Source organism: Prunus mume, linkage group LG2 (assembly GCF_029339155.1).
Source record: "Prunus mume cultivar Tortuosa linkage group LG2, ASM2933915v1, whole genome shotgun sequence".
In the NCBI taxonomy this organism is placed as follows: Eukaryota; Viridiplantae; Streptophyta; class Magnoliopsida; order Rosales; family Rosaceae; genus Prunus; species Prunus mume.
The window spans coordinates 9,772,670-9,798,190 of NC_142699.1; the positions used below are offsets into that span (position 1 = coordinate 9,772,670).

At 36.3% G+C, this 25,521-nt stretch overlaps 5 protein-coding genes and 1 non-coding gene across 6 annotated transcripts; 3 read left to right on the plus strand and 3 right to left on the minus strand.

Moving 5' to 3' along the window:
- Nucleotides 1–161: 161 nt before the first annotated feature.
- Nucleotides 162–8,263, minus strand: LOC103320126 (L-arabinokinase-like). Its single transcript, XM_008221757.3, is given in 31 exon segments — nt 162–478; nt 569–772; nt 1,150–1,221; nt 1,317–1,482; nt 1,640–1,840; nt 2,037–2,113; nt 2,203–2,298; nt 2,383–2,426; nt 2,963–3,050; nt 3,234–3,315; nt 3,389–3,519; nt 3,620–3,745; nt 3,914–3,997; nt 4,349–4,517; nt 4,599–4,765; nt 5,077–5,133; nt 5,219–5,338; nt 5,473–5,582; nt 5,659–5,761; nt 5,863–5,883; nt 5,885–5,917; nt 6,198–6,260; nt 6,343–6,410; nt 6,524–6,581; nt 6,781–6,847; nt 6,995–7,071; nt 7,227–7,310; nt 7,419–7,487; nt 7,661–7,768; nt 7,882–8,017; nt 8,122–8,263. Coding segments are annotated over 30 exon segments (2,979 nt in total). The 5' UTR covers nt 7,990–8,017; nt 8,122–8,263; the 3' UTR covers nt 162–352.
- A 1,148-nt stretch (nt 8,264–9,411) lies between these two features.
- Nucleotides 9,412–9,535, plus strand: LOC148919580 (small nucleolar RNA snoR77). Its single transcript, XR_016124814.1, has one exon. It is a non-coding gene; the product is annotated as a small nucleolar RNA snoR77 (small nucleolar RNA).
- Nucleotides 9,536–9,733: 198 nt separating this feature from the next.
- LOC103320127 (uncharacterized) lies at nt 9,734–11,285 on the minus strand. The gene is made up of 3 exons (XM_008221758.2): nt 11,075–11,285; nt 10,654–10,897; nt 9,734–10,233 (listed from the first exon to the last, which is right to left on the minus strand). Exons 1-3 carry the CDS (start codon nt 11,144–11,146, stop codon nt 9,905–9,907), a joined length of 645 nt encoding a protein of 214 aa, XP_008219980.2. The 5' UTR covers nt 11,147–11,285; the 3' UTR covers nt 9,734–9,904.
- Nucleotides 11,286–12,954: 1,669 nt separating this feature from the next.
- Nucleotides 12,955–13,868, plus strand: LOC103320128 (chaperone protein dnaJ-like protein). Its single transcript, XM_008221759.3, has 3 exons — nt 12,955–13,145; nt 13,238–13,369; nt 13,497–13,868. Exons 1-3 carry the CDS (start codon nt 13,011–13,013, stop codon nt 13,581–13,583), a joined length of 354 nt encoding a protein of 117 aa, XP_008219981.1. The 5' UTR covers nt 12,955–13,010; the 3' UTR covers nt 13,584–13,868.
- Nucleotides 13,869–15,881: 2,013 nt separating this feature from the next.
- Nucleotides 15,882–16,684, minus strand: LOC103320129 (uncharacterized). The gene has a single exon (XM_008221760.3). The coding sequence runs from the start codon at nt 16,585–16,587 to the stop codon at nt 16,021–16,023; it is 567 nt and encodes a 188-aa protein (XP_008219982.1). The 5' UTR covers nt 16,588–16,684; the 3' UTR covers nt 15,882–16,020.
- A 6,278-nt stretch (nt 16,685–22,962) lies between these two features.
- On the plus strand, nt 22,963–25,128 carry LOC103320131 (uncharacterized). Its single transcript, XM_008221761.3, has 2 exons — nt 22,963–23,463; nt 24,364–25,128. The coding sequence occupies exons 1-2, from the start codon at nt 23,296–23,298 to the stop codon at nt 24,901–24,903; spliced, it is 708 nt and encodes a 235-aa protein (XP_008219983.2). The 5' UTR covers nt 22,963–23,295; the 3' UTR covers nt 24,904–25,128.
- The last annotated feature ends 393 nt before the right edge of the window (nt 25,129–25,521 follow it).

Below are 25,521 nucleotides of genomic sequence, written 5' to 3' on the forward strand. Positions count from 1 at the left end.
GAATTTATATGTTTCCAGAGCAATGTTGTACTAAACTTATGAGAAATCTTGATTGGAACCAGCATCAGAAGAAAGAACCAATCATTTCATATCCCTACTTTGAATCTTTGAATTTCGTCATGTTTTAATCTGTACCTCAGAAAAATCAAAACCATATGGAATGAAAAAAAAAAATTATAATTTTATTAATTTTATTTGGACTTCCAATAATATTATTGTTATAACTTATACTGCCAATACGCCAACACAGTTGGTAACAATAATACGCCCATACACCAATTGAGATTCTTGAAAAGGTTCATAAATTTAAACCCAAATTAATAAATTACTAGACATTTTACATTCCGGTAAATTACTCATTTGGATTGACAGAGGGACGGCGTCGTATTCTTAGATATCCAAACTTGCCTGCACCAGGTGATGAGCCCTCAAAAATATATGGCAAGTACCCTGTTGCATCCTTGTATCTCTGCTGAATCTGGATACATCAAAATCAAACATTCTATCAATAAAAATTTCTGGTATAATAATGTTTAATTAAGTAAAATACTGTTTGCCTGAAAATTACCTCCAAAATTTGTTGGCTGCTCTGTAGAGAATTCCTACCAACTGCACAAACTGTTCCACCAGAACCTCCTCCTGTAATCTTGGCTCCATATAGTGTCCCGTCGCCAGATTTAGATGCTTTACTGTGTTGCATCTCTTGTACCAACCGTACAAGGCGGTTTGTTCCGTCGGAGCCAAGTCCACAGGCACTGTAGCTGTAGTGGCACTGAAAAAAAGAAGAGCACATGTCCAGCATTTTAAGATTCTGTAGCTCAATAAATAATCCATGCAATATATTTAAAGCTAGGTGCTAACTCAATGATTTAACGAAAAGGAAAAATTCAGGTAGTGCTTGATTGGCTTAAGCAAACTCAGTTACTGCCCAGCCAGCAAGTAGCTTCGAGATTTGTCGGTACATGGACCAAGGCATACACTGGTCCTCCAATTATCTATAGGATGAAAGGATGTGAACCTGGTGGCTTTTATGCATAGTACTCGATTCCTATGCTAAAAATGGTCTCATTCAATATTTTCTGTAGTCTTGTCTATAATTGTGCGAAGAGGAGTTCGAATTACAGGTTTTCTTCAACTATTTGTACAAACCTGGTACAGTAACTCTCCAAGAGCTGTAAGCTGATCATCTGAATTTGCAGATGTTAACAGTGCTTTGAATGCCTATACATTAAACAGTAAACCAAGTACCTTAGATGATAGGAAGAATAAAAGCATTTAGAGATAGATGTATTGAAAGGAATAAAAAATCTGGGTACCTTAACTCGGAAATTTTCATATATAGGATGTTTAGCAGGTGCTGTCACTCCATAGTTACGGTCTGGATCAATTACTGTAACTGGATCATTGTGACCATCATACTTCTCAAGAAAAGTTTCACCAAGTATAGACTCAGGAAGCATCTTAACATAAAGAGCCTCGTATCTGAAATTCAAGTTTTGGAATAAATAAACAATCCTTTATAGGACCAATACAATTTTAAAAGTAGTTTAGCTATAAACATCACCTTTGTTTATTTTTGGCCAGTAACTGCACCTTCGTTTTTAAGAAATTATTTAAAGGTCCCAGTAGAGAACATTACCTATGAGGTGACAGGTTGCACAAGTAATCTAATGAAGCTTCAGTTTCAAGTAGTTCAAAACCATTATCCTCTAACTCATCAGGGTTTGGTCCATTTTCAGTTCCTGATGATCGAGACAAAATAGCAGATGCTGCACACTTTATCATCTTTCGACCCATGAAGGCACCTATTCTAACAGATCCGTAATCTGCACCTCCAACACTACCCAAGAATAAAAATGGCAAGGCTTAAGTACAAGTCGTTATTTTAGGATAAAAGATCAGAATAAGTCCTGATATAGATCATATAATAAAAACCCCATCAACAAATGGTTTAAGCTGATCAAACGTTTACTAGAATTGTGAGAATTGGGAGCAAATGTTAAAATTCATGGAAAAAGATGATATAGATCTGCTACCTGTGTCGTATTCCTGAATCAATTCCCCAAAATCGGATATGACCAGGAATTTCTACAAGGCCAAGAACCTCAGCAGGCTGTACAAAGAACCAAAAAGAAAAATGTTATGATTTCTCAATATGTAAAATGTTGCAGCAGAGTTGTTTTCAGAAACATTAACGGATACCTGGCACAACATTGCAAGAAGCTTATTGGCTTCACCACATGCAGAAGTCATCTGGTCCATCACACCACACGGAGCTCCAACAATATGATTCTCCACCTAATAAACAACTAGGACAATCAAGGTCATTTTCAGAAGAAAACCACTAGCTTGTTGATTATAATACAGTGCTGAAGGTGCAACCTTTTGGCAAAGCAAAGCAAGATCTCTGGGGCTGATGCTTAATCCTACAAAGCACAGGAGTAGGTTTTAGTCATTTAGTTTTCCATGTTCATAACTTAATAAACAAAATGAATATTCAATACTTAAATTAAAAAAAGGTTTATTAGGCCCAAATATGCAGTACTTTAAATCAACCAGAAATAGAACTTTCTAAGTCAAACAAACAACATGATAAATAACCAGCTTAACATCAAAAGAAGAAAACAAGCATGCAAATGTGTAAGTATTTCCACACAAATATTCTTCATAAATTGCGATGAAATTTTCTTTTGGGATAACAAATATAAACCTGTACAACTCTATGCAAGTTAATAATAAATCTGAAGTTACAAACGAAAAGGCCTGATTTAGTAGCTGGGTTTATCTAAGTTCACAAATATTGTCATTTTTTCTAGAAACAAGGAAGAAACAATAAGAATATTATGCAACAAGCTATAAAAGGACCACTTCTATATGTACAAAATGAAATTAGAAAAGCTAAAAAAAGAATTTGAAGACAATTAAGTTTTCTAGCTCTGTAATATTTGAATAATGGAAATACCATGGGAAGCAGCTATGGCAGACATGGTAGCAACCTCCACAGAAGCAGAAGAAGAGACACCTTTGCCTTCCGGGACTGTCGAGGAAACCTGTACGTGACGAGAAGTGTATGTGTCAACATTATGGGCTATACCACAAGCAACTACACATATGAATTGAACAGCAGATAATAGAGAACAGAACAGGCAAAACACTATAACAGCAAAAGTTCTGAGCTAGGAGATAAGAATAAATCAGAATATTCTCTAAACAAAATAAGTGCCAACTCATACCAGCAAACTGATGCTCTCCTCAAAACGTATGCCTAGTTCTGTCATTAAAACCAGAATGACACCTGCAACATATGCCGCCCACCTAAAATGGAGACCATGTAAGCAGTGTACAAAGTTACAAATACAGACACATTAAGTAAAGAAGATTGACCCACTTTTGGGATGGATCTTGTGAAAAATATTTCTTTGCCTTCTCGTATGACATTGGTTGATCTCCGTCCATAAAATCAGCTAGATCCATGTCAAAAGTTGGGCCACGGTTGCTTAACTCTGAACCATATGAGACCTGATACAGCCAATATATGGAGATGGTAACGATATTAAAATTTGTACCAGTAAGACAAACCCACTTTCTATGCTTATTGATTCTTAATGCTTATACATACAATTTGCAGAACAGGTGTTGGGTTTTTTCCTTCAGCCTGCTGCCGAACCAGGGCATGTTTCCAGAGCCTATGTTTACTTGGATGATTTCTTTGTACAGCAACATGGCAGGCTTCCTTTATGGGCATCTGTGAGAAAGAAAATCAGAAGAAACATTCAGGAGGAAAGACCATGCCAAAAGGCAGCTTTGTCCAATGCGTGTATGTCTGCATCCATGCGCAAACGTGTACACACTGCACTGAGTGGCAAGAGCAAGCTTATGAAGACAGGATAACTAATAAAATACAGAGACAAACCTGCAAGACTAGACTTCCTGAATAGTCAGCAATTCCTCCCATTACGTCTAACCGTCCAGGTGCTCTTGCCACAAAGATTTCATCCTGTATCCCAAAAATGAAATACAATTGTTCAGTAAAACCATTGGAAAGACAGTTTATATTCTGACAAATACGATAATACTTCCTAAGGCAAACGTCCAAATAATGCTGTCAAGCAGTTTAGTTAACCTTAAATGGTCATTTATACACCAAACGTACGCAAAAGAAATGCGAAAAACAGTGATGGTGTCATTGCAAATGCATATATAACAAGTTATCAGTTCCAAAGTAACTACGTCAATATATACATAATGTTAATATTTCATCTACAGCAGCTAGTGGGCATTTGCTGATATAGTAAAAACCGAAAACCTAAGAAAAAAGCATATGAGATTTAGTTCAGCTAAGTGAGACCTCCCAGTTGAAGAGTCCGGCTGCAGCCTTGCGCTCCCTCATCTGGCGCTTCTCAGCACTTTTGTCAGAGTCATACATAGAATCAAGTTCTGCCAAGCTCTTCAAAAATGTCATTGTATCTGAAAGACCCTGAAGATCTCCATGAAGAATCTCGAAGTCCTCAGTGCATCTAAAAATAGAATTGCAATAATCTTATTAGCATCCAAATAATTTTTGTATAACGACAACACTAATGGAATATACATCTCACGAGTTCATTAGGGAGCTCTTCTCGCTCATTTCACAAGTAGGTGATCCCATTCCAAGTTCACTTTCAGCATTTGCATACCATTCAGGAATGGCCATATCCCGTCCAGGTACCCTTTGTAGTTGATACCCAAGAATTATGGCATCACGCAATCTTCTTGCCCCACTTAGCTACGTTTCAACATGATAAAAGTAGAATCAAAATGTGATTTTCTTTTATTTCATTGAAATAATAGTTTCAATAAATTATTCTCCACAGAAATGTGAATCTTCTCCCACCCAACCTTAGCCCATTTCTTTTTGGGTTTGCATAGTTTGGCCTATTAGATTCCAACACCCTGTGAATTTGTGCCAGACTATAGTGCTAATTCACTAATTTTATAGAGCAGGTTCCGAGTCTCTGCTACTAGAGGAAATTCATTATAACAAAACGATTTGGTATTGAAGTTCTGTTAACCTACAAATTGATTAAGTTCAATTACCTTATCTGATGCATAGTTTTTCCCAATAGCCGTCTCCTGCAGGATGTGAGCTGCCACCTATATTTTGAATTTTTACATTACTGCATAGATGCAGAATCAAAATGTATAACTGATCACAGAATTCTAGAAACTAAGAAGGTACCTCACCACCATTGATACCTCCTTCATAGCACGGTTTCAAACTGATTGCACGCTCAAGGTAAGGTTTCCAATGACCAGTGAGCAAGTCCCTCCTAATCATCTCAACACCACCTTGATAATACTGTCATACAAAATTATTTTAAACCGAACTAGTATCAGACTATTGACAAGCATATAAGAGAGGAAGGAGAAGATGAAGACGACATTGCTCAAAAAATGTAATAAAGTTTTTCTTTTATAAGAAATGGACCAAACCTCAAGCATATTTCTCAAGAAAGGTTCTTCATTGAAATAATCTCTGCGTACGAAGACAAAGGGTAACTTGTATGCAAGGGCTTCACTCACAGTGCCATATCCAATTTTTCCTGAAATAACATGAACCAAATTTTTTTGATCTCTGTCCATTCAATGTAGCTCCCTACCAAAGTAGTTCAAACCTACCGAGCATACAGTCAGATGCTGCCATAAAATCAGGTGTATAAGCATCTTTTGCAAGCTTTATGAAATTTGGTGGAAGGTCCTGGGTGTCAGAACCACCACAAACCTGAACCAAAAAACAATAAAACCTTTATTATTATTTATAAAAAAAAAATTAAAAGCACTTTTAGACAGGAAGAAAACGTATAGAAAATTCCATGAAAATACCAGGCACAGCCATCCAGGGGGTTAAAAACTCCTCTTTCAATTTCCAGCCTGCTGGCTGCAGATAGAGAGAAAATATACAATTCCAGTTAGCAATAGACATAATGAACTATGAACTATGTGTGAGCGAATATGCAAGTTTGTATGAATTGCAACTTAGAGTAATAGTATATGAGTGCAGATAGCTAAGTGTGCATTGGAGAACTCATAAAGTTATTGTGAGGCTGCATGCATAATCTATCAATGACGGATCTAACTGAATCATTCAAAATTAGATGAAACTGGAACAAAGGCATCCCAATACTAATCCAGAGAGCACTGTTTAATCATCAATTCACCTGTCCACCAAAGTTGAGGATGACTAGTTTTACGTCATCTCCAATTCCGAGTTCCTGCCTCACCTATATCCAGGAAAAGAACGAAAAAAATAATCAATAAAATGAACCAATGGAAGGGCTTTGCTAAAGATCTTGAGACTAAAACCTCTTTGCGGGATCTGCGAATCCTCCTCACAACTAGAGGTACATCAACCACATCACGGAAAGCAGGCACTGCAAAGTCAAATATACAGTATGAGACAAGTTAATAAATAATTCCCTGAACTGGAGAGATAAAAGGTAATAAAGACAAGGAAGCTACTGTCTTGGGGTTGAAAGCAACATACTTGGGCAGTATCCCGGGAGGCGGATGAGGAACTCACAGTGAGAATAATCTTCAGCTATCTATAATCAACACAAAGAAAATTACCACATAAAACATCAAAAGGCAAATCTAAAGAACACATGAGTCAGTATGTTTCACACCGACATTGATCTACAGAGACATGGCCGGATTGTATCAAAGAAGAAGGGTGGGGAATGCAATGGGCAAATGAATAAAATCTAATGGTAATTAATTCAATCTAAAGCACAGGAAGATCACCTGCCAAACAATTGAACGATGATGACTTCCAGCAGCCATCACATATTCTGCATAGATGAAGTCCCAACTGCATAAAGAAACGAAGAACACTGAGAGTTTTCGCAAATTTGAAAGAGTTGGACAACTCAAGATCATCAAAAGTCATAACTTGAACGATTCAAGTTATGCATTTACAACTAAAAGACTAAAAAAGATGCTAGTGATAACAAGATACCTGAAGTTAGTGACACAAACAGAGCGAATTCCAGCATCTGCTGCTGCACGACACGCAACAGGAACAACATCTGAGACCTGTTCTTGTACAAGTAGAATAAACTATCAGATCAAGGATCTTTATGGAATTATGTAAACACAAATCAAAGCTCCCTTCTACTCAATCTTAACGGACTACAATGGACAGGATCAAACCCATATCAACAAAACAACAGAAGAAACATTTTAAGTACCACTAGGTCAGCCTTGATGGAGGTTAGCCATTCAACTTCTGTTTTCAAAATAGAAGCCCTTGGCACCACAGCCGTCTCCGAATACTAAACAAATATAACAGAATCAGCAACATTACTTCTCCACCACGATAAATAAAAAAATAAAATCAACAAAACAGAGAAAAAAAAAGAGGAAATGTCACTTCCTATTACCTTTGCCAAGGATGCAAGACGATCGACTGTTAAAGCATCTGCCTGAACAGCTCCACAGTCTAGAAGAACCTAATATCCAAAAATTCAATGAGTAAATAAAGTTGCTACTGCTACATTACTAATATAAAGCTAAAATATCACAAATCATAAAATAATTCTATAAAATTATCATTTTGATCATTGATGCATATTAATTATTATCATTGAGAGACATGCAACTTGTGAGATTGTGGAAGTGATACCTTGCGAATGAAGAGCCGAGGCGACTCTATCTCCGACGTGAAAACGAAGTCCGGCGCTCCGGTTACGACGTGCACATCGTGGCCGGCCAGAATCAGGTGCCGCACAACCTACGCTTAGAAGAAGGAAAAAAAAAACACCGCATTGACGAAGCAGATCAGCAATTGGACAATCGACATTGAAATTTGAAGAAAACAGTGATCAGAGAGCAGAGAGAGCTGACCTCAACGACGCGAGTTGCGTGGCCGAAGCCATGGCCGGTGACATAGTAAGCAAACACCAGGTGGTTCCTGGACGCCGAAACTCCTTCGGTCTCTTCGTCAATCCTCATTGTCTCTCTCTCTCTCTAGCAATGATCGCTGTGATAAAGGAGGGAGATAGAGAATCTCAATTATAGAAGAAGAAGAGACTATAATTGACAGAAATATCAAACAGATTTGTGCTGGAGGTTTAGGTAATTTACTAATAAGGGATGAGATGAACGGTGACGTTTCGATTTGTTACAAACTGAGCGGGGTTTTGCCGTTATGTTTGTGTGAGTTGAGTCATTGAGTTTATCCTCTTCTTGTTGTCTCTCTCAGAAGTCAGCTGCTGCTACTCTGCTGCAGCCGATTCAGAGTGCCACGTCAGCTTAACGTGCTCATTTAAAATGGATGTTCTTCTCGTACGGCGTACATTTTATCCAAAAGTATGGGCAATGGATTGTATGATCTTTAATTATTTCAAAACTTTTTCTTTTTGTGGGGCGGTTTTGGAATAAGAATCGTGGGTTTTATCGAATATTATTTTTTACAATCATTTTTCCAAATTGAGGTCCAATTTGCCGGGAAGAAGAATCTCAATGCAGCGTCCATGACTGAGTATATCCGTTAGGTATCTTGCTCAAGGAAAAAAAAATAATAATAACACAATTTAACCAATTGAACAAATCAAATTATAATCTTAGAGGATAGGATGTTGTTGGAACGTGCTTGTATCTTAAGCGGTTAAAAACGTAAACAGACGGAATCAGACTCTCAAGCGACAACTTGGTTTGGATTGGTTAGGTATACGGTTCAATCAGTTTCGATTTGTATAAAAAAAATCCAAACCGATGAGATCAGTTGGGTTTGTCGTCTAGGACAAATTTTGAACCAATCCAAATGCGGCCACCGAACTAACCAATGAGCGGTCATACCAAAAAACCCACTAACCAATGAGTTCTGATAAAACTAAAATGAAAAATAAACAAAAATAAATAAAAGAAGCCACCCGTGAATTTGGAGTTAGCCCATCGGCTATGGGTCAAGTCCATTCAGAATTGGACGTCCTTGAATTCAAATCCGGCCCATAAAGCCAAAAAGAATTCCGAGTGGGCTTCGTTTGGCTGAGGGCTAGGCGCGTCTCCTCCCTATATATACCTGTCTGTCGTACGAAGTTTACAGAAGTTGTTTTCCTAGGGTTAGGGTTGCGCCGAACGCCTGTGCAAAATTGGGGGTTGCAGAGTTTCTTCAATATTTTTTTTCCTCTGTTTCTCTATGTTTATTATTTTTTAATTGTTGAGAAGGCGAATGGGGCTGGAGTTTGGCTCTTTGGCTTATTGAAAACAGTGCCATAGAGATGAATGCAGCTTCCCTAAATCAACCTCTCAACCTTTTCACCCAAATTCGCTATGGCTTTCTTTCCTTCTAGCGGGTTTCTCTGTTGAGGTTGATATATATATATTTTTTTGTTTCTATTTCATACTTGTTTTTGGTGTATCGAGTGGTAATTCAGGCAGCCCCCTTGCGATGACAATGGCTTGGGAGGCGTTTAACTGCTCGTAAATCGAATTCTTTTGCTCTTCAGACTTGCTGAGAATCTCTCTTTGAAGCTGGTCTAGTAAGCATCAGTACATTTGAACTTTGTTTTCACAAACCATTAGAATTGGATCGGTTGGTTTCATTTCAGGTTTTTTATCTAAATAATCACTGATCGTGGGTCTGGTTCGAATCTTAATTTGGATTAAAACGTCTTGCGTCCATCCACCCAGACGAGTTTTCAGGCCAAATGGAAGACGTTTAGGTTTCCACAGACATTTATGAACATTCACAGAATTGAAGAACAAACAATCCGTGGTTTTATTTGAGAATTCTAAAAGGGGATTTCCAAAGAACCCAAAACAATTTAGTGTGGAAAACTCCCCCAAGTGGAAAATTTCATCAAGTTCAGGTTAATAAAATGAAACTACAGTGAGTCTGCTAAGAACTGGGAGGTTGAACTAGTTATTACGTGACAGGAGTATAATTATTTTGGACGAGCTTTGGCTCCAACCAATGTAACTGCTTTTGCTGCCAGTGTTGTAACCCACCCGAGTCTTCCATCATTCTGCCAAACCCGGAAGCTTCCCCGGCATTGTAACCGTTGTCATCTGTGTCCATCATTTCAACTTCCTCAGCTTCCATGGGCTCCTCCGACTGATTCGCTGCCTGTTCTCTTGATGCTAGAGGGAACTTAGATGCAACCCAGGGAACAACAGCCAAACAGCCATTTGAAACTTCTTTGTTTTCCTCTGCTGGTTTCAGCGACTTTGAATTTCCCCATGAATAGATATGATCTACCAGAAACAAATTCGTTAGTTAAAAAAGGCATGAATTTGCAGACCTGTTTCATGTAAAGGTCAAAAATGGGTGTACTCAAAGTACGCATTCATTCTAGAGCCAGAACCAAACCACCATTTTCACACATCGACCAGTAGCATTCGGCTAATGGTAAATCATAAAAACTTCGCTATATTGCATTGACGAACAAGTTTTCAATTTCACACAAATCAGAACATAGCTCAGCATTAAGCATTTAAAAATCACCCTTAATCATTAAAAATAAACTTAAGTTGTGTGTTACTACTCCAACACCATTCAAAGAGACTTAGACTCTATGATCAAAGAGACTTGGCTGGCTACATATGTAATGTTTTCTGAACTCAAGAAACAAAAAAGGGGTCAATTAACAACAATACAGAGATCAAGTTTCTTACCCCTTAAACCCGGAATCAAATCTGAACTCACAATCAGAGAGAAATCCCGCGAGTCGGGGGATTTCTGAAGCGGCGGCATGTTCGCGGGGTTATAGAGCACAATTGCTTTCTCATCACCTGAAGGCAATGGGTCCTTCGGCAAATCATCTGTTTGCATCAAAATGATGCCTTCAGATGGCCTTTCTTCAAACACCTGAGCGGCACTTCTTGGGTCTTCATTTACAGTTGCAAATAAGTCAGCATCCTTCAAATTCCACAACAAAAAAGCAGAAAATTACATATTAAAGCGCGAAGAAACACAAGTATCAGAAATTCATCATATCTCTAAGTTCGGAGAAAAGCGCGGCAAAAAAACCCTAAATTTGTTGAGGATTGAAATGAATTGAAACAAGAGACAAATTTTCGGGCGCAGAGAGCTTACCAGTCTCCTGGATTTAGAGAAAGGAAAGTAGAAGGCGTCGTCTACGTCATCATCGAGGTCTTTGCGCTTCATTTTGCGATCCGAAACCCTAAATCAAAATCTCTCTCGCTTTGTCTTCCCAGAGAGCTTGCCTTGCTTCACACCGCCTGTCTTTCTCTTTTTGGGAATTGATTTTTAAAAAACAATTTTTATTTTTGTAATAGTGGGTGGTTTTTCTGGGGGTTTCTTCAACCTTCTCTTTCTTTCTAATAAGATTACTTCCCGCCCATAATATCCGGAAAGGCCCAAATTTATGGCGCGATGCTAGCCCAAATATTAATCAGCGGGGCTCAAATTCATCCTCCTAGTGGGCCATGTTTGACAAATGACAACATTGTCACATAACCTACAGCTGCCAGTGTGCCATTGTCGGTTGGCTGATTTAATGTGTCCGTCATCTTACACCTGAGTTCGATTTCCCTCCATTTAGAATTATTTTGGAAGATCGCTTTGTCAAAAACAATATATATTAAGGGGGGTGTATTCAATTGGGATTTTAATAGATTGTAATTACTCAGTATGATTTGCAAATTTTACTAATGATTTTGAATTCACTTAGGACTTTTTTGTATTCTCTAACGAATCAAAAGATTTGCTATCTGGAGGATTCATATGAAACAAAATAATGTAATATAACCATTTGAAATTTAAAATAAATAAAAAAGAGAGAGGAAACAAAAATGATATATTTTAAATGAAGGATTTCCTCTGCATCCGAAATTTGACAGTGAATTATTGAAATAGGCTTGAATATAGCCCATCTTGTTTTCTGTTATTAATCAAGAACAGCTCACTGTGTCGATATCTTGGTTGGGGAACTGTATCGTTGGTGGGCATGGACCCAAATCGCTTTCTTTCATCTTCTTCCATAGGAGGTTCGCCACAAAGTAATTCAAAAATTATTCTTGGCAAGTAGTGTAATCAATTTGGAAGGACCATCTACCCATCGCTCGTCTTTTGCACAAAATTCGCTATCTCGTTGGTTCCTTCCACAACAACTCAAGTCGTTCATTTCGCAATGGTCACCTGATGGATTGCTGGGGGTGACCATCATAAAAGAAAAATAGAGAAGAGATAGAAAGAAAAATAGAAAGAAGTGAGAATCATGCACAGAAGAATGAGATTTTTCATGGGGCTTGTTATTTATATCACCTGCTCAAAAATCTCACATAATACACCATTTAATCAAATACTCAAAATCAATAAGCTTTTTACCACCAGACTTATATTCAGTACTTAAAAATCATAATTGAATTAGATTTTTAAGCTTCAAAACAATCTATTTTAAAATCCTAATGAATCAGACTTTTATTCATTACTTAAAAATCTTAATTGAATACCACTAGATTTTTAAGCTTTAAAACAATCTATTAAAATTCTAATTGAATACACCCTTAAAACTCTCATTTAAGAAATTGAGGCTTAAGCAAATGACCTACTAGTGTAGTGGTTTGGAGTATTTACTTTCTCAGGCAAAGTCAGGTTCAAGTCATAGCATCCGTGTAGTGTGTGTGAATTTAGAATCTATCGCCTCTCAATAGAAAGGTCCTCAAAAAAAAAAAAAAAAAAAAAAAGAAATTGAGGCTTAATAAAATAAAAAACGAGAGGGGACTAAGATCATCTCCAATTCCAAAACTCAAATAAATTTTAGTACCAATAACAAATTTAAATTTTTTTTGTAATTGAATAGTATCAATAATAATAAATTTATTTATATATATATATAAAAATAAGAATAGTATAAAAGAAAATAATTAATTAATTGTGTATTGGAGCAGTGGCAATTCTGTAATTTGGAAGACACGTCACAAATGAAGGACATGCTATCGGATAATGAGATGAAAAGCAGAGCGACACTTCACTCTGCCCTGTTTTTTAGAAGCTCACACCAAGCCTAATGGCGACGATGATGACTTTCGCCCCCTGGAATCCCAGTTCTTTACGCATTTTGCCACCCTCACCCTCAACGACACGTCGTTTGGTCAAGCCTGCACACTGCGCACCCATCCAACAACAACGACAAGAACCAGAGGTACTGAACTAATGCCTTCATTAGAGACTTTTTGAGCTTCACCATTTTCAATTGTTTGTCATCTGACTGACTCTGGTCCAGCTTTTTCCAAGGGTGATGTAGCAGTTCTGTGCGAGGCCTGCAATGGCAGAGGGTGGTTGCTCTGTGATTTTTGCAAAGGCCAGAAAACCAATGTGAAATCTGAGACCAATCGAATCTACCGTCGATGCCCAACTTGCAGAGCTGTAAGTTTGAGGCTCTCCTCCCTAATCCCAGTACTTTTCATTTGCAAGTTTCAATTTTTATGGAAACCCAGAACAGATTTAAGTGAAAGGTTTGATATTTTTTCATGGTTGCTATTTTTTGCTGCAGATTGGTCAGGTTTTATGTTCAAAGTGCAAAGTGTTCAAATGTGTCACATTCCCAAATTACAATGATGGTGAAGAGGTGTCTTTTTGAGCCTTTAATTTCATCTGGGTTGCTTCCTTATTGATACATATGAATATGATATGAGTTAGGAGGGATTGATTGATTCCTCCACAACTACTTTGATTTTTCGGAGATGGTTTTCATTGTTTTGAACAGCTTATGTTCACTGTTAAGGTTCTTTTTTTTTTTTTTTGGGGCTCATTTGTAATTTGTTTGAGAGGAAGCAATATTACAAGTGAAAATGGCAAGACCATTTTTATAAATTTTCTAATCCATGTAATTTGAGTAAATTGCAATTCACCATTGAAAAATTAATACTTGAATGCCTATCTTTCTTGATTGCAGAATGTTGAGAATTAGAAATGTATCCCTGAGTCCACAATAGCCCTTTTGAGGCTCACTACAAGAGTGCTTCTATAACGAAGGGCTATGTCCAGTAATAAATAATCGAAGCTATTAAGGATCCCCTAAATATAACCCTCACAATAACTCCTCAATCTAGCTTCCCTGCACTACCCAGTGCCCTTTATATAGAAGGGCCAAGGTTTCATCTTCAATGTACGCCAAAATTCATGAATATAAAAAGAACCCATAATGTACATATTAAGAGGACTGAACAATATATTTAAGAGAACATCTTTTTGTTTGTTTCAATGTTCAACTTTTGGCTTGTTTTAAACAAATTGTTTGAGTTTTAGTTTGCGCTGTCACAAAGAACACCAAACTGACTGAAAACAGTTGGAAGTGCTTCTTTTGGTTATTACATTCATAGAATTAAGTGCTTATTAGCATATAAATTTTCTGTACAACTTCTTGAGTTTGAGAAGCCACTCTGACTGACAGGCCTGATATTAAAATGACAATCAACTTGGTGCATTTGGTAGTGATGAGCTTGATCCAAAGTACCATTGGCTGGCTATTTTCTTTTTTCAAGTTGCAACCAGGACTATAATCTTTGAGGAACATAACTACTGGTGCTGCACAAAACTGACAATTTGTGTTAGCCACTGATTGATCAATATATGGTCCCATATACAGATGTCAAATGGGTGTTTGTTGTATTTCATAGGTTGCTCTTCGACGTTTCTATTTATCTCCATGCTGGTTTGGAACTTTGTAAGGAATCCTAGCATTTAGATTTATTATCGTTTTGTAAGAGATTGATTAAGAGTTACAACTCTAGCACCAGGTTTTCAGGAAACTAGACCTATTGCCAAGATTGATTAATAGTTACAACTCTAGCACCAGGTTTTCATGAAACTAGACCTCTGTTGCCAAGAATTATGAAACTGAAGCCGTATTTCACGTGAATATTTTAGGCTTTTGCTACTTGCAAATTGGACCAAAGGGTCATACTCATTACAGACATCATGTGATGATCTGCCTTTTTTACTGGATCCTACTGTGGATTTTTAAAACTTCAAATTGCATTATTTTTTTACAATTCATATGGTTGATTAGTCTCTCAAGATTGACACATGGTTTTGCTTCCTGAAGTTTAAAACAAGAAAGTTGCACGTGAATGAACAAAGAGAAACTGTAAAAATCTGCCAATGTGATTTTCGGTGTTTTACTTGATGTAAGTGCTAATGGCGGCAATATTATATTGTTTTCTGCATCATAAAGTCTTTAAACTAGACATTTGTTTCTGACTTTCTGCATCAAAGACATAGGATAACATTAGAGGTGTTAATGGTACTCACTTGTACTGATTACAACAGCTAGCTGTCTTATGTTCAAAGCTCTCATGAACCTGTCCTGACAGATATGGTTAAACATTTTTATTGGGGGTGCCATCAGGAGAAATGTTGACCAAGGCTACTTTTTCTTTTGAATGAAGTAATCTCATATTTTTAAATTGTTAGTTTTCCATTGGTTACCTTTTCAGGTCCAATGGATGAATTATGTCTTGCAAACGTTGGCTAACTTTTGAATTATTATTACATGTGGTTTAGTTGAGAACTTCTGGAATACGGTTTGTGGTTTGGAGTTTTGCAAATGTTGATTGGTGCAATGTTATAAAGTCTTTATTATTTGGTTGCAACTGGCTTTACAGACATGTGAAGACTTTATGTGTAATATGAGTAATGAGCCATCATCACTTGACTCACTAATGAAACTGGTTTAGTTGTTTACTGCATTATCAATATATGCAATTCTGATATCAAAATCCTTGATGATTGACTATGAACCCTTGGATTGGATGCCTGAAAAAACTCATTTTGCTTTGATCCTACAAAATCAGCATTTGCCTCATGAATGAGATTGTTGGTTTGCATCTAGGCTTGTCGGTATATGCAGTTCTGTTATCAAAATGTTGGATTTAGATGCCTCAGAAAATAAGATGTTGGATTGGATGCCTGACAAAATGCATCAGAGGATAATTTACACAACTTGAAAGTTCTTCTTCCTCTCAGCTAAAAGAGGAGAGATCTACAGGAGTGAAAATTATGAAAAATAAATAAAACTATCTGCACATTGGGCTTTCTGGGTGGTGAGAAAAGTTAGGCTGGCCTTCTGATGATGAGCAGCACCCCATCATATCATCTTTGTTAAACCTGCATTCTTGCAGATTGAAGAGCAATGTGTCCCTGTCTTCCTCCACCATCTTCAAAATATCTTCAAACACAGAAACCTCACATGGAATCCTCAGAACACCAGTCTGGTGAAACCCAAACTCCTCCTCAGCTTCTCTCAGCAGAATGTGAAAAGCAGGACGACCCAAGTAGTCCGTTGGGATGACAAATCTCTTGAGCTCCTCCCCAACACAAACAGCAAGGTAGCCTTTGGGGACAGCAGCAATGCTTGAGGCCTCAAGTGAGGAGGAGGCGGTTTTGTCCGACAGAGAAAGTGTCCTCTTCAGAAACTTGATGCTCTTGCTGCTGCTGCTGCTCATGTTGTGGTTGCTGTTGGAGATTGCTTTTGATGATGAGGAGGAGGAGTTAGCAATCTTTCTCCACTTCTTGAGAATCTGTTGAAGCCTGACAATGTCTCTGATCTTGTTAGATTTCTTTGAATCCATGTTGGTGTTCATTATTGATCTAAGTAAGTAGCTAGCTATTTCTGAATTGCTCCCTTCTCAGATGGGTGCCTTCAATTTATAGCGGTTGAGGGGCCTTTAAGATTATGAATATTATTTAATGTACATTTTTCCATAAAAATGAATTTAGTATTCTTTAGCTTTTTATATTTATAAACTTGTAAACAAACCTACCAAGAAGGTTGACAGTTTCATATATACACAGAAGTTCAAGTCTCGGGACTGATTTAGACAGGGGCCATTCTCGTTGCATGTAATTGTCCCCATTTTTCAACTTTCTAGCTTTACAGTTTTGCACCAATACAAGTTTGAGTTTTTTTTTCTTATTTATTTTTTAAAATAATTATTTTTTTGGAAAAAGTTTTAGAATATAAATGAATTTGTTGATTATGAGGAGTAAAATAGCAATTTGTCATCAGTGACAGGAATGAGGATGACTGGTATCAACACTCACGGGACCTCGTAGCTTTCAATCGTCTTGTTTATTAAAGTTTTCAACTTACTTTTTGGCCCGAGATATTTTCAACTTTTATTGTAGGATTTTACAGCTGCGGTGGTCTTGAATTATTAAGTTTATTTAATTTCATACATCATCAAGCCCTAAGAACACCTCACGTGATTTTATATTTATGTTTTTTTGGTTCAAAGAAAATGAAAGACAAAATAAGACAATAAAGGCTCGTTTAGGAGCCAGAATCATTTATGGAGAGAAATACTTCTCACATATTTCTCTATTTAATCATTTTAAGTGATTTTGGGAAGAAGCACCTCCATAAAATCACTTAAAACTCATATAAAGTGATTATATGGAAAAGTCAAAAATCACTCTCAAACGAACCATAACCTTTTTATTTTTCCGATAAATGATGAAAATAAGTAATGTGTCTAAAATTTGCATCCAAATGCTCTCAAGACTGTTTTATTTGACCTAAGAATGCATGCTTACTTAGTGCATAATTTGCATGTTGAAAGCAAAAGGTGCATATCATTGAACAAATACAAAAAGCATACTATAGTAGAATTAAGCATGCACAAACATCATGATGGGAAAATATTTAGATTGCAAGTATAACGTGAGCCAAACTAATGATCTAAAATAATTGTCAGACATGGATCTGATATGAGGTCTCTTCTTTACTGTACATCTAAAAAAGCCTTAGGTGTTGAGCAATAGTTGAGAAATTATTGTGCGATCAAACTGTGGAATTCACCAAATGGTCGCGTTCCATGATTGAGTTTGTGGTCAGATATAGTTGAACTCAGAGACTTTAACAAAGTATAAGTTAGAGAAAAATAGCGTATTATAATTGATAATTAATAACATTACGTAACAGTATGACAATCACACTTAACTTCTTTTACTTTATAGTTGCATTTTATGAGTTCAGACATCGTAGAATAAAGCTAAACAAGTTCCTAATCTTAATAATATAACAAGGGCACACTCTTGTATGTATCTACATTAACTCTGCATGGTTAATTATTATGCTTCTATCTTTATATTAATCTTTTATAAGCATTTGTATTGATTCTTGTAATTTATAATTTTTATATTTAATTTATAAATACAATTATCGTTTTTCTCTCAAAAACAAAAGGCACTCTTTGAATTTTCAGTGCATGACAAAGTTGATTTGGCTTGGTCAACCTTGTGCTCACCAAAGTTTGGCAGACCAACTATATATTTTCTCTGTTATATTTTATGGGCTAGGTATATGAGTTCAAGATTAAGCCAGCTTAGGGTATTCAACTACAATATGGTGATGAATTAAACAAATAAAACCTCAACAATTTCTCACAATTTAATTCAATAAAGATTCGTCTGTTATCGTTTTCTTTCATGTTATTCAATTTTAGAGCCAATGTCCAATAAAAATTGCCCCCTTAAATCCTATGCATCCAAGAATGATAGCATCCAATGATTAAACCAACATCTCATAATATTTTTGAATTTTTTCCTCAGGTTGGGTACCACGTACAAGATCTAAATTAATTTATAAAAGTTTTTTTTTAAATAAATAAATCATTTATAAAAGTTCTTTGACCAATCCCAATTACCCAGCTAAGCAAGCTAATTAATTAGCTGTCTTGTATAATAAATTGTTAATTAGCTGTCTTCTATATTCTAGAACCCCCTAGAAAGTACCTGCATCTGCAAATTATACACCGAAGTTTCAATTATATAAATAAATCCATTTTCATAACTTTCTGCCACATAACATAATTAATATTATTGACTTTTATATATACATATAATTTATTTTTACAATTGCAACCAACATTTTTTTATTATTTTTTAGTCAAAAGGAGATAGCATTTTATTCGAGGAGAAAGATGGAACAAATACAAAAAAAGGGCTATATTTTTGGGGATTAGACAAGTGTCTCTACACCCAATTGGCGTTTTGATCTTCTGCTACCCTCTCAATTGCACCAAGAATTTAAACCCTTTCAAATAACAAGATCCCTCTCCCCATTGACTTTTAGATTTTGCGTTTACACTTTGGATTATTATTATTATTGTTTTTATTAATCATTGTTAAGAATGGATAATTAACTCGGGTCAGCAATCATTAATCATACCTTCTTCTTTTTTTTTCTGAGTCAGAAGTCTGTTTATTTAAATTTTACTTTAAATATTGCATCCAGGCACATGTGGTTCATCTTTTTGCTTTCATTCATATGAAGACATGTAGTGGGAGTTTGTAACTCAAATGGTTAAGAGTATAGATCATAAAACACATGATTTATGGTCGACCTTCCTCTCATACGAACTATCGCTTGGATAAAAAAATATGTGTGATGACTCATGAGACTAGACGAGAGGATGAGAGAATGAGTTAAGAATGTAATTAGGTTAAAAGTTCGATCATTTCCGATAAAATGTTGACAGCGTTGTTGGATATTCAAGTTAGATAAAACCCATATAAGGTCAAGTACATTTTGTGCTGCAAAGTAGATAAAACCCATATAATGCCCAATGTACCATAGCTTGTACGTAGTCCAAAGGAATATGAGGCAAGGCTTTTAGCCAGCCAGTTGGCCCAGAAGTCATTGCCCAAATTCAAGAAAATTTCCATTAATTTTGTAACAATTCAAGATCTGACTTTATTTTAAAATAAGTTTATCACATAGTGTTACTAATCTACTCGTGTTAAAATACTTATATCAATTTGTTAATAATATACTTTGGGAGCTAATTTTCCTGCTCTCATGTTATCCACTTACACTCTTTTTTGTTTTTTTAATACTTTTTAATCAATATTGTTCTTTTTTGTTCTTTCTCTTTCGAATTCTACTCTTACTCTACATTAAGGTTTTGAGAACTGAAATTAAGAAAAGTTAACATAAAATAAAACAAAAACAATTTTTGGAAATTGATAGAAATGTAAGTATTCGTACGCCAAATTCTTTGTTTTTTTTACCAAGTATGTGAGTACTATTTATCTTTATTGTAGTTAATAGATAATAATTTGTTTGGGCTAACATGTTTACAGGTAGAAGAACTAAAGAATGTTACTAACCAAACTGTCATTAGGAGCTTAGATATGCAGAGAATAAAGTATGCATAATAGTCACATATTTTTATTCTTTCATAATATTAGTAAGTGATTGTATATGTCTTTTTATTAAAGGGAATTGTAGGGTAAAGGTAGAATAGGAAAGAGAATGAACAGAAAAGAACAAAATTAATTAAAAAATATTAAAAAGCAAAAAAGAGAATAAGTGGGAAAATCACCGCCCTATACTTAAGGTAATATCAACCATTATATTATAACACTTGAATTGATAAAGCCAGGTCACGTTGTAGAATTTGTCCCTAACAAAAGCAATATGATATTTAAAGGTATTAGAATTGAATATCTTTACCTGCTGGCCAAGACTGGCAAAAAGCCATTGTGATATTCAAGACTGATCCCTAAGAACATTGGGATGGGTTGGCAGATCACAAGGATTAAGGAATATGTTATTTACGTATATAATTAGCCAAGAACAAAGACAACATTAGACCGTTGGTTCAGAACTTCAGATGTAGGATTATTCTGGCTTGGCTTGTTTCACAATTCTTTTTGGAATATTAACCCATAAGATAAAAAAAAGTTGGGATAAAATTTCTGGAAACTCAACCTACATGAATATAAGAATCTTAAGAATCTCCAACTAGCATATTCTCTTTTGATGGGGGTTGCTTTGTTCCTCATTTGTCAAACCGATGAAACTTTGGAGCTAAAATTCTCATTCCAAGTTAGGTAAAATTTATATTGGAGCACTAAAGAGTAATGGCCATCTACATGTATACATAATAGAAAAATCATCTACAAGCTTCTTTCTTTCTTCCTGTGCAAGGAAGGAGGCTGCTGGGAACTTGCAGGTTTGATATTCTTCTATGCTGGGTATCCTGAGAGCACTACTTAGACATAAACAGTGGTCTTATGTGGATGACATGACCAATAGATACAAAGTATGGTTGGCCACCCACTTCTTAAGGCACCCCATTACATATCTCACTGATTGGACATCTCTTTTTTTTTCTTTCTTTGGTCTTCATTAGAAAATTAATTCCATGATATAATTTATTTATTTATTATTATTATTATTTTAAAGCGATTGGGGCAGGGAGTTTACACAAACATTCAATGGGTACTTGGAGATTTCGAATCTCTACTCACATGAGTGAAAGTAAAAGAGGTCAACCAAACTAAGTTGTACCCATTGATAAATGTTTGAAGATTATAGGTGCAGGATAAGGGGGCTTTTTCATTGATGATTGCTGAGGTCTATGCATGCAGCACATGCTTTTTGAATTTCTTTTTATTATCCTAATTAATCATGCTACTATCCCACTACCAATGTTTGGTCTGTTCATCGTTCAACATGGCTGGAAAGGACAAAGACGGTGTCACATTTTGACAAGGTGAGACCCCTTATAGACCCTGATGAGAGCTTCATCCATCAAAGGAAAGATGACCCATAAACAATTCAATCTTGCCTTTTCCTTTTAGACTAGTATATTGCTATGCTGCATGTCCTAATCATACTTTAGTACTAGCATATCCATGTTTTTTTAGTACAAGATTACTATAAGATTAGTATTCGTTAGTGGTCATTACCAAAACTTTCAAAGTTTTCTTTTTGGTGGAGAATGAAATGTTTAACACTCAAAATGAAATGTTTAACATGGAGACTAATGTGCTTATATGTTCTTAAACTGTATATATGTATCACACATTTTGGTAAGAAATGACATATTAATGATTTAAATTCACAGTATGACAATACAACATTACCCTTAACACGAGTTTGATGGAGTCTCGAACCTAAATCATCTTCCTGTAAAGTAGAGACAAATGGGTTATAATATCGGATATATAAATGACGTTCGTGGATCCATGTCACAGATCTCAAAAGATCAATTGAGAACAATTTCAGTTGTTATTATCAAATATGATGTTGTGTTAGCATGATGATTATGATCATGTTTAAGCAGTACAGACGTAAGAAATTTGAAAGGGAAACGGCTCTATCAAACTATCTCCATCTCTCTCTATCCCTGAAATTAGTGGACAGTGCGTGCACAGTCCCTCAAGACTCATGAAGAAGGCGTGCTCCCTCCTCATCTATCATTTCTTCTTTTCTTTTCTTTTTTCTGCGCCTTGTCAGACTCTCACTCTGTTTCATGCAGCACCTCCACTCTTTGCATTTAGCCCTGCATTTTTATTTTAAATTCCATAAACACCACTCTAAATTTATGTGGAACAGAAATTCCCAAACCTAAACCCACTTGATATTTGTGGTAACTAAGTTGCCCATATCCTAAAATAATGCGGTTTAATCCCAAATGAAACTTTTATTCCCCTCTCGTTGTACTGGTTCGATTTTTATTTAATAAAATTTATCCTCGAATCGTACAGATTCTACTAAAAAAAAATCTCAAATGAAAGATAACCCAAATTTTGTCAAACCCTTTTGATTCGTTGCAAATCGGTCTTTGAGCTCATCCTTTGTTGGAGCGCATGCCAAGAATATTTGGTGTTCACATTGTTTTAGCCTTTTTAAGAAATTGCACGTAGCTTATTACTTCAAAAGGCTAAGCACACACATCGGGTACATTTGAGCCATGTTACTACTACAAATTCATAACCCATTTAGCTTTCCTTCTTTCACACATCTCATTCTGTTTTTTCAAGCACCAATCGGCAAAATTGCGTCTAAATACCAATTAGCTAATAATGTACGTCAAAATTGGCGTATCGGGTTCCAACAAAAAATTCTGTGGGGCAAGCAAAAAGAAAAATCACTAAAAACACATCAAGGATATAAAGGAGGTTGGCAGATGGGAAAAACACCAAAACAAAACCACACAAAAAAAAGGAGAGAGAGAAAAAAAAACTAAAGCTGGGCTCACCCACATCATTTGGCTCGTGTCTGTAATTTAGCAATAAAGTGGGGGGGTTTGCTTTTCCCTACTTTGATATTGTTCATTTTATTTATCCTCGTTGGCCATGGATTCTATGAGGTCGGGTACTGAATTACGTTTTTAAACAAGTCCACATTCATTTCCCTGTGTAGACTTATTATATATACAGCTGCCCAAGCACCCAAGTGGAGAGATCAAGGAACATTATTATAAGAGCAAGAGAAGAGCACCCAAAGCCCTCAACAAAGAGAAAAAGAAGAGAGAGAGAGAGAGAGAGAGAAAGAAATGGAATGGAGGAAATGCTACTTGGATGTAATTCTTGTACCACTAGGGTTTCTGATAACTGCTTCTTATCATGCTTGGTTATGGCATAAGGTTCGGACTGATCCACAGTCTACCATCATCGGCATAAACACCAATGGACGACGATTTTGGGTCTCCGCAATGATGAAGGTACGCAATACTTGCACTCTATTATTACTTTGGTAATACGTTAAAACTATTTGTACCATCTTAACTGACCTACTATATTTCTAACAAAATGATCGTCTTACACTCACCTATGTGAAACTCACAAGGTGGTACAAACAGAAAAAGCCACAAAGTGTGCATGCATTTGCGTATTGTCTCAGTTTATCAGATCTCTTGTTTATTACATTTCTTATCCCCACATCATATTATATTGTTAGACTGATAATTTAAAGTATTTTTCCTGTGTCTATTCTTCCATCTTCACAATATAACCATGACAGATTCTTCCATCTTCTCAAAACTTCCTTTTGGGTCTTTTAATCATCCAACTATACTTTGCCTTAATGCAATCTGATTAATCTAGCATTACAATGATTCAACGTGGCACGTAAGAAACCAAGCATATTTCTCATGACTCGTGCATATACCATTATCCCTCACAAGGTGGTCAGTGGGAGCTTCTAATCGTTGTTTCATCATCATCTTTTAGCCACAATTAATAAAAACATTTCGAAGTGGTTTCTTGTTCATCACATGGATGATGGGCCACTGTTTTTATTATTTTTTATTTTTTATTTTGAGGTTACTAGGCATATTGGATATATAAGTGAAGATTAATTGCATGCCACCATGCTTATATTCTTACATCACTAACCCACTCAGCTCCTATTGCATCACACGTCAGCTCCTGCCTCAATAATGATGTGTCTACAAGGCATTTCTTGGTACCAAATAGTTTAAAAACCAAGCTATTTTGTCGGCAAAATGTTTATCTCGTCAAACAGTCTAATACTTTTGTAATTGATAAAACTGTTATTATTTTTTAAAAATATACGCTGTTAAATTGACAATCTGACAACATAATATATGAATATTTATCAGGACAATGAAAAGAAAAATATCTTGGCCGTCCAAACACTTCGGAACACAATCATGGGGTCAACCCTAATGGCCACCACCGCAATCCTTCTATGCTGTGGCATAGCAGCCGTGATAAGCAGCACATACAGTGTGAAGAAACCGCTCAACGACGCCGTTTACGGGGCTCACGGAGAATTCATGGTGGCTCTAAAATACGTGACCCTACTGACACTCTTTCTCTTCTCATTCATGTGCCACTCACTTTCAATCAGGTTCATAAACCAAGTGAACATCCTAATCAACAGTCCACAAGACCCCATGTCCTTGGTCACCTCAGAGTACGTGTCTGAGCTTTTGGAGAAGGGTTATTTGTTGAACACTGTGGGGAACAGGTTGTTCTACGCAGCTCTGCCTCTTCTGCTTTGGATCTTCGGGCCAGTTTTGGTGTTTTTGTGTTCTGCCACAATGGTGCCTGTGCTTTACAACTTGGACTTTGTGTTTAATTGCACTGAGAAGAGGAAAATAGATACTGGTAGTGAAAATAGGGCCGAGTTTGTATGAATCGGCCACTTATTTTTAGAGCTCCTTGGCCACGTGCTGTGCACGTGGGTGAGGGCGGATCAAAGTGAAGATGTTGGTGCATGGTATAATTAGAGGGAAAGAGGAAAGAGAGAGTATTACCGAAGCTGAAGAGATTGTATAAATTAATGCAACCATGTCATCTTTGATCCAATTTATATTGGTATAAATGAATGTCATATTGTCGTTGTCTTTTTCTTCCTTAAAGTTTTGGCCAGTATTTATTTGGGAAGACTAGCACACATGGTGATGTCAAAAACAACATCAATTGCTCCTTCAGACAAAGTTACAGTTAATCAAAATTAATCAATTATTCCCTCGGATAAAATTCTGAATTCGAATCCCGTTTAAGTATTATGATTTGAATTTAGACGTCTCAAATCTAAATCACTCAATCCAAACCAACCCTAAAACTGTTCGACAAATACATCAAATTTCCCTTATGATATAAAGACATATAGATGACACAAAGAGAGTGGAGGAGGATCTGAATGGGTTGCATAACCCCACGACATGGGACAAATGTCCGATGTTTCCCATCATCCATATCCATGATCCTTCTACCAATTGCCCTTGTCATTTCCATTTCAATCACTTCTC

Bases quoted from the DNA above. Each gene is read 5' to 3' on its own strand.
- LOC103320127 (XM_008221758.2), bottom strand. From the start codon at position 11,146: ATGAAGCGCAAAGACCTCGATGATGACGTAGACGACGCCTTCTACTTT. The intron at 10,898-11,074 runs GTAAGCTCTCTG...TGGAATTTGAAG, and splicing joins TCTCTAAATCCAGGAGACTG to GATGCTGACTTATTTGCAAC. The intron at 10,234-10,653 runs GTAAGAAACTTG...TGTTTCTGGTAG, and splicing joins TTTGATTCCGGGTTTAAGGG to ATCATATCTATTCATGGGGA.
- LOC103320128 (XM_008221759.3), top strand. From the start codon at position 13,011: ATGGCGACGATGATGACTTTCGCCCCCTGGAATCCCAGTTCTTTACGC. The intron at 13,146-13,237 runs GTACTGAACTAA...GCTTTTTCCAAG, and splicing joins AACAACGACAAGAACCAGAG to GGTGATGTAGCAGTTCTGTG. The intron at 13,370-13,496 runs GTAAGTTTGAGG...TTTTTGCTGCAG, and splicing joins GATGCCCAACTTGCAGAGCT to ATTGGTCAGGTTTTATGTTC.
- LOC103320129 (XM_008221760.3), bottom strand. From the start codon at position 16,587: ATGAACACCAACATGGATTCAAAGAAATCTAACAAGATCAGAGACATT.
- LOC103320131 (XM_008221761.3), top strand. From the start codon at position 23,296: ATGGAATGGAGGAAATGCTACTTGGATGTAATTCTTGTACCACTAGGG. The intron at 23,464-24,363 runs GTACGCAATACT...AATATTTATCAG, and splicing joins GGGTCTCCGCAATGATGAAG to GACAATGAAAAGAAAAATAT.